The sequence below is a fragment of the Sceloporus occidentalis genome, unplaced genomic scaffold (assembly GCF_023333645.1).
Source record: "Sceloporus occidentalis isolate IW3139 unplaced genomic scaffold, rSceOcc1.0.p SCAF_37, whole genome shotgun sequence".
Taxonomy (NCBI): Eukaryota; Metazoa; Chordata; class Lepidosauria; order Squamata; family Phrynosomatidae; genus Sceloporus; species Sceloporus occidentalis.
Window position 1 is genome coordinate 400,501 of NW_028317017.1, and position 15,430 is coordinate 415,930.

General features: G+C 39.2%; 1 protein-coding gene across 1 annotated transcript in view; it reads right to left on the reverse strand.

The window, feature by feature from the left end:
• LOC149297664 (potassium/sodium hyperpolarization-activated cyclic nucleotide-gated channel 3-like) overlaps positions 1-14,493 on the reverse strand; it is a 33,551-nt gene extending 19,058 nt beyond the window's left edge. Inside the window, exon 1 of the mRNA XM_089488153.1 lies at positions 13,814-14,493. Within this exon, the coding sequence (XP_089344279.1) occupies positions 13,814-14,493 (680 nt within the window). The remainder of the gene's footprint in view (positions 1-13,813) is intronic.
• Between the last annotated feature and the right edge of the window lie 937 nt (positions 14,494-15,430).

Genomic DNA, 15,430 nt, shown 5'->3' on the forward strand with positions numbered 1-15,430 from the left:
AAGCCTTGTTCATTTTGTTCACTTCTGTGCTGTGCTAATAGTTATTCAGGCCTTACTTATTCAAGCACCTCTACCAATGACGTAGGCTTGAATAACTTTATTAAACAGCACATAAGTTAACAAAATGGACAAGGCTTCGGAGTTTGTAGTTTGTAGAGGTCTGGCCCTCTAAAACCATTCCAATTTCTCATGTGGCCCCATGGGAAAATTAATTGCCCACCCCTGCTCTAGGCTATTCACTTTAAAAAAGCTAATTTGATTCAGGGGTTTGCTATTCTCAAGAAGCATCTGCTGATGTGAACCATGCTTCCCCAAAAAATACATCTCAGAAGGCTACAACTTTGAATTGTTGATTTTCATAAAGCTGGAAAGGGCTACAAAGTAATCTCAAAGAGTTTACATATTCATCAGTTTTTTATAAATGTCGATGGAGATTTGGGGCTGTTTCCTTCAAGGCCTATACAGTTTGCCATCATCAAGGGGACAATGAATTCCCAAGTTTATCAAGGTATCATACAGGATAATGTCAGGGTGGCTGTCTGCCAGCTACAGCTCAGTATAAGTTGAGTCATGCAGCAGGTCAATTACCCTAAACATCAAAGTAAATCTACTAAGAATGGCTTAATAAAGGAATTGTGTCTTTTGGAGTGTCCCAGTCAGAGCCCAGACTTCACCCATTAAAAATGTTGTGGAATGACCTCAAGGGAGCCGGTCACACCAGACATCCTAGGAATATGGCTGAGCTTGAGCAGTTCTGTAAGATGAATGGTCTAAAATTCATGTTCAATAAAGAAAGATTATCATTAATGCAGAAAACCAGGTGATTCCAAAGGGTTCACTTACATTCGCTTGCCATTGTATACTGCATATATAAGGAATGCACTAAGCAATGACCAAATATTGTATACACTGCTTGACGTGAAATGCGGTAAAATGAGAATCCATGATCCACATTGATGTTTGACTCAGTGTTGAATAAAGATAGATGTTGCACAAAACAGGAAAAATCTTTGTATTTAAATGTAATGCAAAATGGCTTAACATTGTGTCAGTCTGTATCTCCTAAAGAAGTCAAAAAAGGTTAGTGAGGAAGCTATAAACTTAATAACCTTCATTAATGATGTGGCAATGAGCACAATGACGAACACAAAAACTGATGCTTAAAAATGATAACATTCAGATTATTAGGGAAAAATAATGATTCATGTGTCAAATGGGTTATAGCGCAGGCATCTGCTAAGGTTGTGGTCTATTGCATGGGCTACAATTATTTAATAAATAACATTTAAATTCATGCAAAGTTGCATCACTGATGCTTTATTTTGTAATTTATTTTTATAAGGTGTCCAGCGGAATGAAGAGAAACAGACAATCATTGGCAAACCACACCCGTATCTGCCATTATATTAGTGCAGGGTCGTTAAGAAAAAAAAAAAGCGAACTCCAGAACTATATTATAGAAATGCAAGCTTTTATAGAAGCTTCAATTTCCCAACACAAAACAGAACTACTTTGCAGCAGTAACCGTTATATATTACTTGATGCCCACATAAGACCTAGGGATTGATGAGGGATCATCATTTATTGTAGCCATCAAGTATTCTTGCCGATTGGAAGGGCATTCCATTACACACAGATTATGTTGTAAAAATAACACCTAAGCACCTCACATCAGCAGATTTCTGCATATGCTTAATCAAATGAAATGAAAAAGCAGAGAATTCTCTTGTGAGATTGTGTCTGCTGGATTTTGTTGTCTCAAGTAACCACTTAGCATCATTGGTTTTATTTATTCATTGTGGTCTTATTTGGCAGATGTAAGCTCATTCTATCTGAAAGAAATAACATCATGGACTAGGAGATAAAAGGGGGTTTAAATTATGCTAAACCAATCCAATCTTATTGGGAAGATCAATATTTGTGTTGAGTTTTTAATGTTAGCCTCAATGGAGAACAGAACTCTACTACTGGCTAGCAGCGAGACCAGGTTGTGAGTCTGTATTAAAGCTAAGCAATTAGCCAACAAAAGAGCATTGAAGCAAGAAATAGAGTAATGACGAATGCAAATTTTGTACGTTTTTTGTGCGTGCCAGCTCACCTATGAAATACAATTTCTGTATGACAAGGATTATGAAAGGCAGAAAGGAACTGGCAGATTTAAACATATAATTTTTGCATAGTCAAAAGATATGGTCTTAATAACACACTGGTAACTACAAAAGTATTGATTGTAGCAAAAGAAAGAATAAGGGGATTTCACTCTGTCAGTGGGATTTAGAGCATTATTAATATTGGAAAAGTCCTAAAGCTTGTTCACTATTAGTTTATTCCCTCCTCCACACAATGGGAATACAGAGCAATGAAAGCGGCAGCAGCAGCAGCTGTTTTTACATGTGTACAAAAATATCTTCATTTGTATTTATAAGCAGGAATGTTCTATATAATAGATTTACTGGAACAAAACTAGTTGATGACAAGAACTAAAATTCCACAATTTAGCCTTCCTTCAGGAAAGGGACTAGATACTTCTTCACTTCCAAGGGTGCTCAGGGAATTGGAACATACTGTATGAGCTAATAACCAGTTAAAACTGTGTTAATCAGTCCAATTGAACTGAAATGTAACTGTTCACCAAAATAGAAAGCAACATTACAATAGTTAAAGTGATTTGTGGTAACTAATTAGGCAGTATATTACCTGTGTCTTAATAAGAAGGGTGCACACCCACGCTGAGTTGATTGACGATGTAAGAGCAATACAAACCCTTAATGAAAATGACTGAAACATGACAATATGTAATATGATCAGTAGAGGCACATGTTGGTATGCTTCTATTTTGATTAGTTATTTTGAGTATTTCCCGGTCACATATTTTACGTTACAACTACTGTAGTTGCTATTGACAAATATATGATTCAGCCCTAAAGAAACTGTCTAAATTTTACACCATGAGTTCATCCATAAGAAATTTTAGTCAATGCTAAATGAGAAGGAAAAAAATGAATACCTAATTGTTACCTACTCGCTGGCCCAACGCTGGATTAAGAGCACTGGACTATAGGGTCTGCTCTTTTCTGTGTCCCTGTACTGTGTCCCACACCGTGTCACCCATCCTCTAGCACCTGCATCCTCCGACGGGCTTGCTCATCTCTTGGTCTGGCTTCCACATACTACAGTGGCCTGCTGCGGCCACACCACACACAAGATGGCAAAGTCCTAGGTGGAGTGACATCATTTGAATTTTCTCCTTCCCTGCCCTATAAAAGCCTCAGAAACTCAGTATACTTTAACTTTTCATGGTCATACCTATGCAAGTCATGGTGTATCATGTCCTGACTACGGCTCTGATATCTTAATTACCCTGAACGCCAGCTTTCTGACCTCGGCTCTGACATATCGATTATCCTGAACCTCAGCTTTCTGACTTCAGCTTGTTTTGACTATCCTGCTTCTTGGGGAGTCATCAGAAAGTCCCAAGACTGCTCAAACCCAAAAGGCAACTCGAGGGAGAACAAAGAACTCTTCTGAGACCATCGGGCTTTCTGGTATGGGAAGACCCAGCAACAGCGTCTCCTCTGGTACGCTGAGCATGACACTGTGGAACAATAGGCATTCAAGTGATTTAATTCAGTTCTCTAGCACTGAATCAAGCCCAATATTTCCTAAGCATACTTTCCTAACTAAAGGATTGTCAAGAGTGGAAGTGATCCTACCATGAAACCATAAAATACATAAAGAAATTCAAGAGGAAAATATATTTAAAAGAAGGGGAAGTATTAGGATAAGAGGTCATAATCTCAAACTAAAATGTCAGAGACATGGATGCAATGTATGTTTTCATTATCTGATGTGGGTGGTAGATCAAAAGAACAGCCTTCTAGCAGAAGGGACAGAGGTTAATACAATGAGAATGACTGTCCCCATTTTACAACAGGGACTAGATGGGCTGAATGGTCCTTATCTGCTGTCAAAGTCTATGTTAATGTGATTTATGGTAGCCATATCTAAACATGATGAGCATGATGTCACCCAGAGAGATGTCAAATATAATGAGGAACAACAGGTATGTCCTCATGTTTTGTATCATATACAAACATTTGTTGAATTGATAACTGGGAAGAGACAAGCATGTATTATTTCTGACCATATGAAACAAAAATCTAAAATTACATACAGACAGCTTAGTTAATGCCCAATAATATGACCTTATGGAGAATTTTTTTTTTTTGTTTTCAGTAAAAAGGCAAACGTATCAAGAAATAACCCAATTCAACTTGATGATTCACTATAGGTTTTAAGAATAACTCTACTTGAACATAGGTTAGTCATGGGACTAACAAACTGTCAAAGTATATTTTAAAACCAAATTCTGATAAATACATCTGTTAGGCTTTTAAAGATAACCAACCCACATGTTTTATTCACAAAATGATGACAAACACACCTCTTACTGAAGGGGTTAACAGCGTCTGATGAGGATGGTTTCTTATCCCCTGCAATGATCTGACAAGGATGCAGCACAGCACAGAATCACTAACACAACCAAAAATAGCCTTACAATGCATAATGTTATCAGCCAGAGGCAGAGATCTGCAGCCGGGACACACAGGAAATACACGTACCGCCTGCTATGCCGCACGTGAGTCCCTGCTTAAAGACATCTGTCTCCCTTGTTGCATGTTCCTGCAACAAACTAACGGTACCAGTCTCTTCATGAAGCAATAGAACGCGTCCAATTACTTAACAAAAACATTCTTGCATATTCAACCAGATTACTTTGTTTTAAGATTATGAATATTATTTTTACAGCGCCAACAATTCTTGGCGCTGTACAACACACACATTCAAAGGTAGTATGACAAAAGTGGAGTTGACAGAAAAAGACCAACCAATACATTAGATAAAGAGATCCCCGCTCGTACATTTACAATCTAGAAGGCTGAGATTCAAAGTTTCACTTGCAATGGACTAGGGATGGGAAAATCTATGCAGAATCTGGTAGCACATCAGAATATTTTAGAAGACTTGGCTTCAGAAATTCTCCATCCCTAGACTGGAATACAGAAGTAAGAGGTGAACAGAATAATTGTGTGAAGGATGTCCCCTACAGCCTCAGGATAATGTTTATTGGAGTCAATATGTCTGAGTAGACATTTATTTTTCTTAGCAAATAGATGAGACATCACCTGCTTCCCTCTTCCCCTGAGACAAGATTCTATTTTATCCTTCTCATGGTAGAGGAACACAGACAAGGTACTGTATGACCCTCGGGTCGGTATGTAACTCTAAAGAATATGATAGCTGTGTGGTCCCTGCGGACGGCCATGACTCCAGCCATTATATGCACTTTAACACAGAATGGCCCCGTATGCTTTAGCCTCTTTGGCTGCCCTTGTATTTTCCATGAAGGAGATGTGTTCAGCCAAACACACCTGCTTGCACATGATATTGTTACTGCCAGTCAGCTCCAACTTTTGGCTTAGCGAATGCTGTGGGAAAAGCACTCAAAGTGATTTTAATGGGTGCGTTTTCCTGCCACCCAGGGACTTTTTTCAGTGGCAACAATTGGTTGACCAGCCGCAGAACTTTATTTTGTTTCTGAAAACCACATATTACTGTGCTCACAGAATACTTTAACATGCACTCTTCTTTAGTGAGGCAGTCGGGGACATTAAACTGTCCCTTTAAAGAAGGGAGGTAAGTTTTAAAGTTAACAACTTTATCTAGAAAGATTAACTAACTGATCACATGCAAGTCAACATCCAAATCTGAATAAACATAGCTTTTTAGCTCAGCCAATAGCTGAGACATAATCCTCTATGAAATTAATCCTTAAGAATTTACTATGAATAATATTATTTCCAAATGGATCAAAATTTAAAGGAGCAGTCATGCTTAAAAAAAATCAGTGAGGCGAACTGTAGCAAACGGAATGATTGCTACTTTGAGGATGTAGCCTATAATTAAGGGAAACCTAAGGTCAACCAATATGAGAAATGAGTCATTGATTTTTTTAAATAGCCAAAATTAGGTATATGTGGCCCTACCACTGGCTCATAATCTCCAGCAGAGGCCAAAAGGCTTTTATAGATTGGACAATGTTATTACACTGCCTCCCATAAATGTAAAAAATTAAGCTTTACAAACCAGGACTTTGCTTATAATTTGTATTATATAGCGATGCCATGAACTTTTGCTGAGATCATTAAGGAAGAATACATATTGAATTAATTACTTAATTAAATTAAGTGCATATGTAAGCGAAACAATGCACAAATACAAAAAGCTATACAATTTAGGACCATACATTTCCTGTTTCTTTTCCCAAAGGAAATGGAAACCAGACCTGCTAATATTTCCTAACAAATGTCTAACAAACAAAAAAACTACAAAAAAAGGTTACCAAATCTCATTGAAGTTCATGGTTTAAACTAGGGCTGCAACTAACGATTATTTTAATAATCGATTAGTTGGCCGATTATTTTTTCGATTAATCGATTAATCGGATAAAAAACCCAATATGCAAATGTTTCCTTTATTTAACATAATTTAATGAACTGGATGTTAAAAAACAACTTAAAATTTACATTAACATTCTTATTTTGTTATGATGTAATAAAAAAACAATATTTTCAAAGTACAAGAACCCAAACACAATATTTATGAAACAAAATAACCCCAAACATTCTGAAAAGAGGTGGACTATTACTGTTCAAGAAACTTTGCCCCAGCCCTGGCACTTTGCACCCAGCACTTTGCACCCAGCCCTGGCACTTTGCACCCAGCACTTTGCCCCAGCCCTGGCACTTTGCACCCAGCACTTTGCACCCAGCCCTGGCACTTTGCACCCAGCCCTGGCACTTTGCACCCAGCACTTTGTACCCAGCCCAGGCACTTTGCACCCAGCACTTTGCCCCAGCCCTGGCACTTTGCATCCAGCACTTTGCACCCAGCCCTGGCACTTTGCACTGTGCCCCTGCACCCAGTCTCCAACTCTGCCCTGCACCCACATTCTGCCCTGCCCCCACACTCACACCCTGCCCCCACTCTGCCCTGCACCCACTCTGCCCTGGACCCACACTCACACCCTGCCCTGCATCCCCACCCCCACTCTGCCCTGCACCCAGTCTCCCACTCTGCCCCCACACTCACACCCTGCCCTGCATCCCCACCCCCACTCTGCCCTGCACTCCCACCCCCACTCTGCCCTGCACTCATTCTCCTACCCTGGCCTGCCCCCCCACCCCCACTCTGCCCTGCATCCCCTGAAACCCCACCCCCACCCCCGCGAACCGCTCTGTGCGAATGGAGCCACTCGCACAGAGCGATTCGCACAGACATGAAGAATACTTACCTCCGGAACGCGTCACGTAACTAAAAGAAGGCGGAGACTGCAGAGTGTGTAGCGGAAGCGGGGAACGCTCGCGGAGGTAAGTAAAAGGAGCCGAGTGCTCCAACAACGAATCGATCACTCGATTAATCGATAACGGATATCGTCGACAATGATTTCCATTATCGATTATTATCGATTTTATCGATTCGTTGTTTCAGCCCTAGTTTAAACTACAAATTACTGATAAATTACTGTTTCCATAATAGGAAGCTAATTTGGTAAAGGCCCATTTATTATGTATTTCACTACAACTATATATTGGCGTCATAATAATAATTGACTGGAATTATAATACGTAAACCAAAGAGGACCTTTGAATGCTTTGCTTGCAGCACATAATGGTCCAGATCAGTAACACACATATGTCCAGTAACAGCGTCTATAAGAAGACATGACTTCTGGTCTTTCTCCTATCACATAATATTTAATCTGCAGGAATATCCAGAACAGTGACAGCTGCCTGCTTGTAGCTGTCCATAGCTTTCCTCCTGCACATGAGCAGTAATTCTCTCCCATCCTCTCCTCCCTAAACTGATTCCTGCTGGGTTTCTTATGCATGAAAAACAAATATATTATATAAATATAAATATATTATATTGTTTAACATGTCTAACATGTCTAATATATTATATTGTTTAACATGTCTCGTTGTGGTTGAACGATAGCAAATGATTGCTTCATTATAATCCTCATCTTATGTTACATCACTGTGTGCGTGGATTTATTTGTCTTCTTATTACACGGCGCACCAACACAACTCAACCTAATGCCTCCTTGATCCCCTGACACTTAAGCAATACATTCTTATTTATTATTTATATCGGTCCAACAATGTAAAGTGTAACGGTATCCCAAGCAAATTATCAATACAGGGACCCATCATGTGAAGTAGTATAGCAGCTAGCAGCAGCCATTAAATGTCTCACATGGTGGGAGAGCGGATGATGAGAGTTTAGAGAGACAGATCACAATAGATGCAGAATTAAGAATAAATATGAGGGTAGAAAGGGGCAACTAGAAGTACATTTATAACGGTCATTTATGTAGTGAGGGAATGAAACAAAGCTTAGCTGCTCCAAAATAAATCCTTATAAAGTCCAGTTTATTTGTGTGACCGTATCGATGATCTTTGTAGCTGGGCATGCCAAATGTTGCACGTTTCTGCTCAGCCTGACGAGATTTGCCACTGGTCAGTCAGCTAGAATCTGTATTTGCTGGAAGATCATTAGTCAATTAACTAAGCTGCTGCCAAACTGAAGTGAGATTCCCCTGCAACACCCTCTTTAGCAATGAAGTCAAAACTCTTGAAGGAGGAATAAGATAAACATACATTTTTTGAAGACTGCACACTTTATACAGCCGTGTAGGTGACATTATACTCCAACTTAATGTGAGTAACTTGGCTCTACAAAGTATTGTCTTTGAGAGGGTGACTAGTTATGCATGCTCAAGTGTTTTTTTGTCTTATTTCTTGTTTTGTTTCACAATAAAAAATATTTTGCATCTTCAAAGGTTGTAATGCAATAAAATAGGAAAAATGCCAAGGGGGTGAATATTATAATAAAGCAATCGGACAGAATACAGTCCAATGCTAATACAAAAAGCTGACAGGAAGCAATATGTAAGGCACAAGATCATGATTGAATCCAAAATTATCATTACACCTGCCAGAGCTGGTACAGGAGCGTCACAACAACAACTTGTGTTACGGATAATTGAATTTTACTTTTTAAAACTAAACAAAACAGAAAAGAAATAAAGAACCTACAGCATAAACTATAATCTTGGTCTTTCATAAAGTACCCGTTACAAGAAACAGAAAAAAGGGCGGGGGATTAGTAAATATATAAATATACACAGTGAAGCAGTACATATTATTCAAAGCACAGACCATACTGTAGCCAACACCAACCCACTATCCATGTCCCAGGAAGTCTCCTCATACAGCCTAACCCATGAATCTGACAAAACCGCCCAACTCCAAGGGATCTAACCAGTTGAACATGTTGCTTGTTACATCCCCATTTGGTCAGACGAGAATAATCTCTTCAATTGTGGGCGGCTTGCTTTCACCAGTTCAGAGCATTCAAGTATTTGGCTTGAAGCACTAAGGATCATTTATAGGTAGATGCAGTATGTAGTACGGTGAAGTAGGTAAACTGCAAGGGGGGAAAGAGCGGTCTGTAAGAGTCTGGACAATGCAATGAATGCCTTCCCAAAAAGGGTGAACAACCTGGCACTCACACCATACATGTATCTGTGTCCCCCCTATGTTCCAAGCAGCTCAAGCAGGAGGGATTCACTTGTGGGAATATCCTGTTAAAAAAAATGGTGTCCTGTACCAACCTGTCAAAATAACCCAATGTTTTTAATGTTCAAGTTCAGCCAGCTTTTGTCAAAAACGTGTACTTTTATTACCTTAGTACCTTTAATTTTTTAAAGGTGAGGTGGTCATCAGTCTAACGTGCTAACTGCTAAGTCAAGCCTAGCAGAACTCATATAGGACATCCTCTGGGGTAGCACATTTTTTAATAAATGTCACCTAAAATTGTTTACAAAATGCTACACAGAAATATTTTCTTACCAACTTCAATAAGTCATCAAGCTACAGTTGCAATAACTTGCAATGATGACTGCTAGACAAGCTTATTTTGTTGTTTGCATCAACTTTTAGAAGCAGCTGCACACATCAAAGGAACTTCTAGCAGGAAGTGTTTCACATTTTAGGAAAAAATATTCAACGCATCTGTACTTAATATTACAGTTACATGCAGGGGGAGCTGTACATTTGTTCAAGGTAATTATACTTAATATTATTTGAGGCTGGTCACTGAAATGTGGATACGCCTTAGATTCCTTAGTTACGGGGGTCCTGAGTGAGGCCCAGACTGATCCATATTGAAGGCACACATTAGTCTCTAGCTGTATTACAGTGAAATTCACACGTCTTTCTATACAATTCCATGACATGTTGTCCCAAAACAGACCAGGGTTGCCCACCCAGTGTGAAGTATTGAAAATCAGCCCTTGCTGTAGGCCATACTGTTTTTACACCTGCATCTCCGGGTCTATGAAAAATCTGTGTTCCCAAGTATACCTACTGAGTTTGTAAAAACAAGATGCTTAAAACGAGAGCGAACAGTGAACTGGCTGTTTGTTCACTAGTTATGTAGCCTCAAGTCAGCCTGTCAGAAGTGAGAAAATGCAAGACACATCTAAGCTAAGATGCTTTGAGCACAGTTCTCAACAAACAGAATTATAAACTGTTAAAGTTCTCTCCCAAATTACTGCTGGTGTAACACCTTTTTTCAGATTCATCTGACACAAATCCTATAATGAGTGACAAAGCTCAGCAGCACTATGCCATCATATGACAGGGACATAACAGACAGCTGATGAGACCTCAAGGGAGCCTATTTGTTTTAACATGTTATGGTCCAATCAGCAAGACCATTCTTGATGGTTAAGGCCACCTCCCAAACTTTGCATCAGAACCTATATATAATATATATATATATATATATATATATATATATATATATATATATATATATATATATACACACACACACACACAATATAAATCAAAAGAAGAAGAGATACGCATTTGGTGGCTACAATAAGTTCATACATACTGTCTGCTTCTCGTCAATTTCTGAGCAGCTTTGTTCATTCCTATGAAACCATGTCTACCCATCCCAGGTTCTTCCCTTGTAATGATAATACAGGGAACAAGAAGAGGCAGTAGTCTAGGCACCCAGCACATGTTATTTGCCCAATATTCTGTATCACAGTTAAACTTGCAACTTGTAGCACTGCTACTATATGTAGACGTTCCTCAGCGATAACCAAATGACATGTTTTGAGTGTTTAGGTGTCTGTTATAAGATCCCAGCCAAACAACCGGCATACGGTAACAGTGCTTATTTCATACTAACAATGCAACTTGGTGTCTGTTTTATTATAAGTGTATACAGGCCAACACCTTGTTATGATAAACAGTCAATATTACAACATTAAAAACTGTACTACTGAGAAAGTGTTACTTTGTTAATTTCATAGCATTAAAGACTATTGACCAAGAGAGTAGATTTCTTTCGCAACAAGAAAATGAAGGTGATATAGTGAGAGACGACTATCATTCTAAGGTTTCAAGATAAATATAGAAAATCCACAAACCTACCACTTGTTGGTTATACAAACCAAAATGAATGATGTTATTATAGTGTTTTTAGTACAAACAAAAAAATTACTTTTGTTTAGATAAAGTAAAATACTAACTCAATAGATGTATGCAACTACATCAATGTCCACTTGAAGATGAATTCAATGGGTTCTGAAACCACAGAAAAATGCTTAAGACATACAAAACGTCACAGGTGTGTAATTCAATAATCCTATTTCAGTGCATAGTTGCTAAAAATCCTGGAGGCATCACTAGTAGGCCCACATATGCACCTTAAACCCTCAGAGTAACAAGTTTTAGAGATGATATAAAGTAGCAAGGAAAGCATAGAAAATATTCACTTCAAAGTAGTGTTTAAAGCCATCACAATGTCAATGAATTAGGACTTAAAATACACTTTATTTTGTATAGCTCTGCTCTGGCCCTCACTTGGTCAGACATCCTTGCTTCAGGTTCCCTTAGGCTAAAACCCACTCCGATTATAGAGAGGGATTTAATGGTTAAGCATAAGGTAAAGTAATTGGGGTCTGCAATAAAATACTGTGAAAAGTGAGAAAACCATTCCTATTTTGAGAGGAGAGCACACATTGGTCTCGCACATATCACTATAAATAAGAACAGTTTAACTGTTGATATATATATATATATATATATATATATATATAAATCATTGAACAGATTATTTTATCAAACTAAAGAATTTTTGACCTCACAACAATCATATGCTTTACAATCACATTGGCAAGTGTTACAATGTGTGTAATTTTAGATTGGCAATGCTACAGAGGCAAGCACAATAATTAATGTAATTGCATACACTGCTAATGTTTGTTGGTCCTAAGCACTGTTATTCTGTAGTGATTTCAGTTCCACATTAATGCTGACAAAATAGCGTCACTTTCCAAACCAAATACATTTGAAAACGCTCTGAGTGGCAAAGAAAAGGCTGTAAGCGGATCAAAGAAATGATTTTGCTGTATTATTCTATGGCAAAACTATATTAACAGAATAACTTGGCAGATTTCAATTCAATGGCATTGACTTTTCTGGATTATTAAGGATACTGCAGATCTGAATCTCCTGCTTTTCTTACAGAGAAGATTATTAATGTCACATTTCACAACTGCTATGCAAAAACACCTGTACAAACAGGATAAATCTGCAGTGAACATCAGGGCTTCCAGGCCTAGTGACCACAAGCAGGAGAGCAGTCTGTAGACATCCTTTAAGACTAGAGAGAGCTTTCAGAAGTACATGGTAATGTGGCTGTTACTCTTCACATATACAAAGAATACAAAGAGAATGTTGTGTGATCAAGCCCTCAACAAAACACAAATATCCATTGAATAGATAGCAGAAATGTAATTTTGGCAATGCGGGCCCTATTAATTAAATTGTTGCAGTGCTGCCCGTCATTTCAACAGCTTTACAAAGATCACTGATGTGGTACTACCAAGGGTAAGACAGGAACAACACTACAGAACAGAGGCTCTCGATTTTCTACCGTACACATGATTAAAATCGCCACACAGATATTTCATCAAAGCAATATCCTTAAATCTTTGTGTATGAAATCACGCCAAGCTGATTACTAAACTGATTGTCACATTTACAAGCCTTCTTCATCATTTGGCTGCTTTGTCTTTAACTAACTTTTATAGTTTTACCTGGAAAATGACAGAAAATCAGTTTTTGGACATGTTTGGGATGTAGTTAAAGACTTTTTGTGGAAAGCTGGGAAAAAATGTATGGTGAACACAAACACCTCTTATCTGCATGAAGATCATACAGTGGCTTACAAAAGAGAGGTGCATGTGAACATTTTTCCCAGCAGAAAATCACCTCATTAAAAAGACGCAAGGCCTCACCTCAATAACTGATCGATAATAAATATTTCAAACACCTGGAGTATTGAAGTACCGCCAATGAACAACAATGAAATAATGTATGCAATGGTTCACAGATTTGAACAGGCTGCCTTACAGTATAAGAATGCTTGTTTGCCCTAAGTAAAGTGAATTTGTCAAGGTTAAACAGAACAAATGCATGGGTTATAAGATGATTGTATACAATAACACTGTCCCTAGAAGGATGCAACCCTACCTGAAGCTAAGCACACACAATGCCAGTGTACTCAATATGGTGGCGTCCAAGGCTAAACATAAGTATGCCCTGACGTGACCAAAAGTTGCAACTTTTTGAAGCTGGTCTCTACATTTTCTTGTTTTTATTACCTGAAGTCACTGTATGGATGAATAATCCAAAATCCTGCAGATTTTACTCTATCTTGTTCCTTTTCTACTGCTTTCTGGCTGCCAAACATCCGCAAGGAGAACTTGTTCACCCCAGGTTGTAGAAGTGCCCCAAACTGTCTGTGCATGAAACTGCGCTGCTCCTCATCCCCTCCACACAAAGTCTGCTCTCTTGCTTCCACCTTTACAGAACTGCTGTTCAGGTCAGAGCTCCAGGGTTGGGAGTCTGCCTGAGAGGTTCGGGAGCAACCTATACCTGATTCCCCTGGAGCTGGATCCAGCGTAGGGGACTTTTCTTCAGTAGGGCTGATGTCCCCCTCAGATATAAGCCTTCTCCCCTCGCTGGGATCTGAATCATGCAGGTGCCGACCACAGCTTGCAATGGAGGACAAACTGCCAGTAAATCTCCTGCAATCTCCATTGCTACTTGTTCTTTGGGCTTTCCCCATGTCAGTTTCCATAACTAGATGGGAATCCCTTGATCCAGGTCGAGGGTCAATGCACCTGAGGGCAGAAGGTGAAGGCAGTGGTTTGAGCTTAATGCTTTTCCTCCAGGTGTCCCTCTCTTCACCTTCTTCTTCGTCCATTATAGATGCTTTGGATCCAATGTGCTGAGGAAGGCTATACAAACGCTTCCTCATAGAGGGGTGCAGCCTGTCCATTGTCTGCCAGAATACTCCTCCACTGAGGGGTTTTCTGTTCTTGGCTGATATCAGCCCCTATTTACCACAGTGTGTGGCATGACAGCAGCTCCTGCTTCCTCAAGCCCAGGCTGACTGGGAAGTCTGGATCTGTGAAGCATCAGCAACCACAGCAGCATCCTGACAGCGGTGAAGGTGCCAGGAGGAGCCTGTGGTCCATGTTGTCTGTCTCCTCTCAGCTCTCAGGCACTGAGATAAGGACTTTGCAGGAGAGAATGAAATGCAACAGACGGGCAGTTCAGTCATCAGCCGGCCAGGGGAGGGACTGGACTAGGGCTGCCCAGAAGAACAAAAGGAACAAATCACAATAAAAAGAGAAAAAAAGAGAATTCCCTCCCTCTTTTTCTCCCTCCCTGTCTCCTTGACTCTGGCTGCAGCCCATACTAAGCAGCCTGATAGAAGCTGCAGCATCAGAGGCTTCTGACATCAGACTGATCACTTATTCCTCATGCAGCCCCTGCTACTGGCAATATTCATGAAGCTATCTGATCTATTGTGTTGCCATAGGAGCATAGACTGCACACAAGCTCCGCTTCCTTGAGCCCCGTGTCCAGCTCGTTAACCCTTTTAAAGTAAAAGGTTTTGACCTCTCTAGGAATTATACAATATTTAATAGAATTCACTGGAGTGCTGTGGGAATATTATTCTTGTGGTCCACAGGTTGGTATCTAAAGCCATATTTTCCTCCTGAATATGTGACAACATATATATTTGTATGAAGAAAAACTGAAAACATTAGGTGGATGAAAACTGTACACAAAAATCACACGACTCCGGTTTTCAATTTTATATTCTTGCTTGTGTCTCTCCATCTACAAATACTGTAATTAATATATATATATATATATATATACATATATATATATATATATATAGCTCCAATAAATAAGCAATGAGT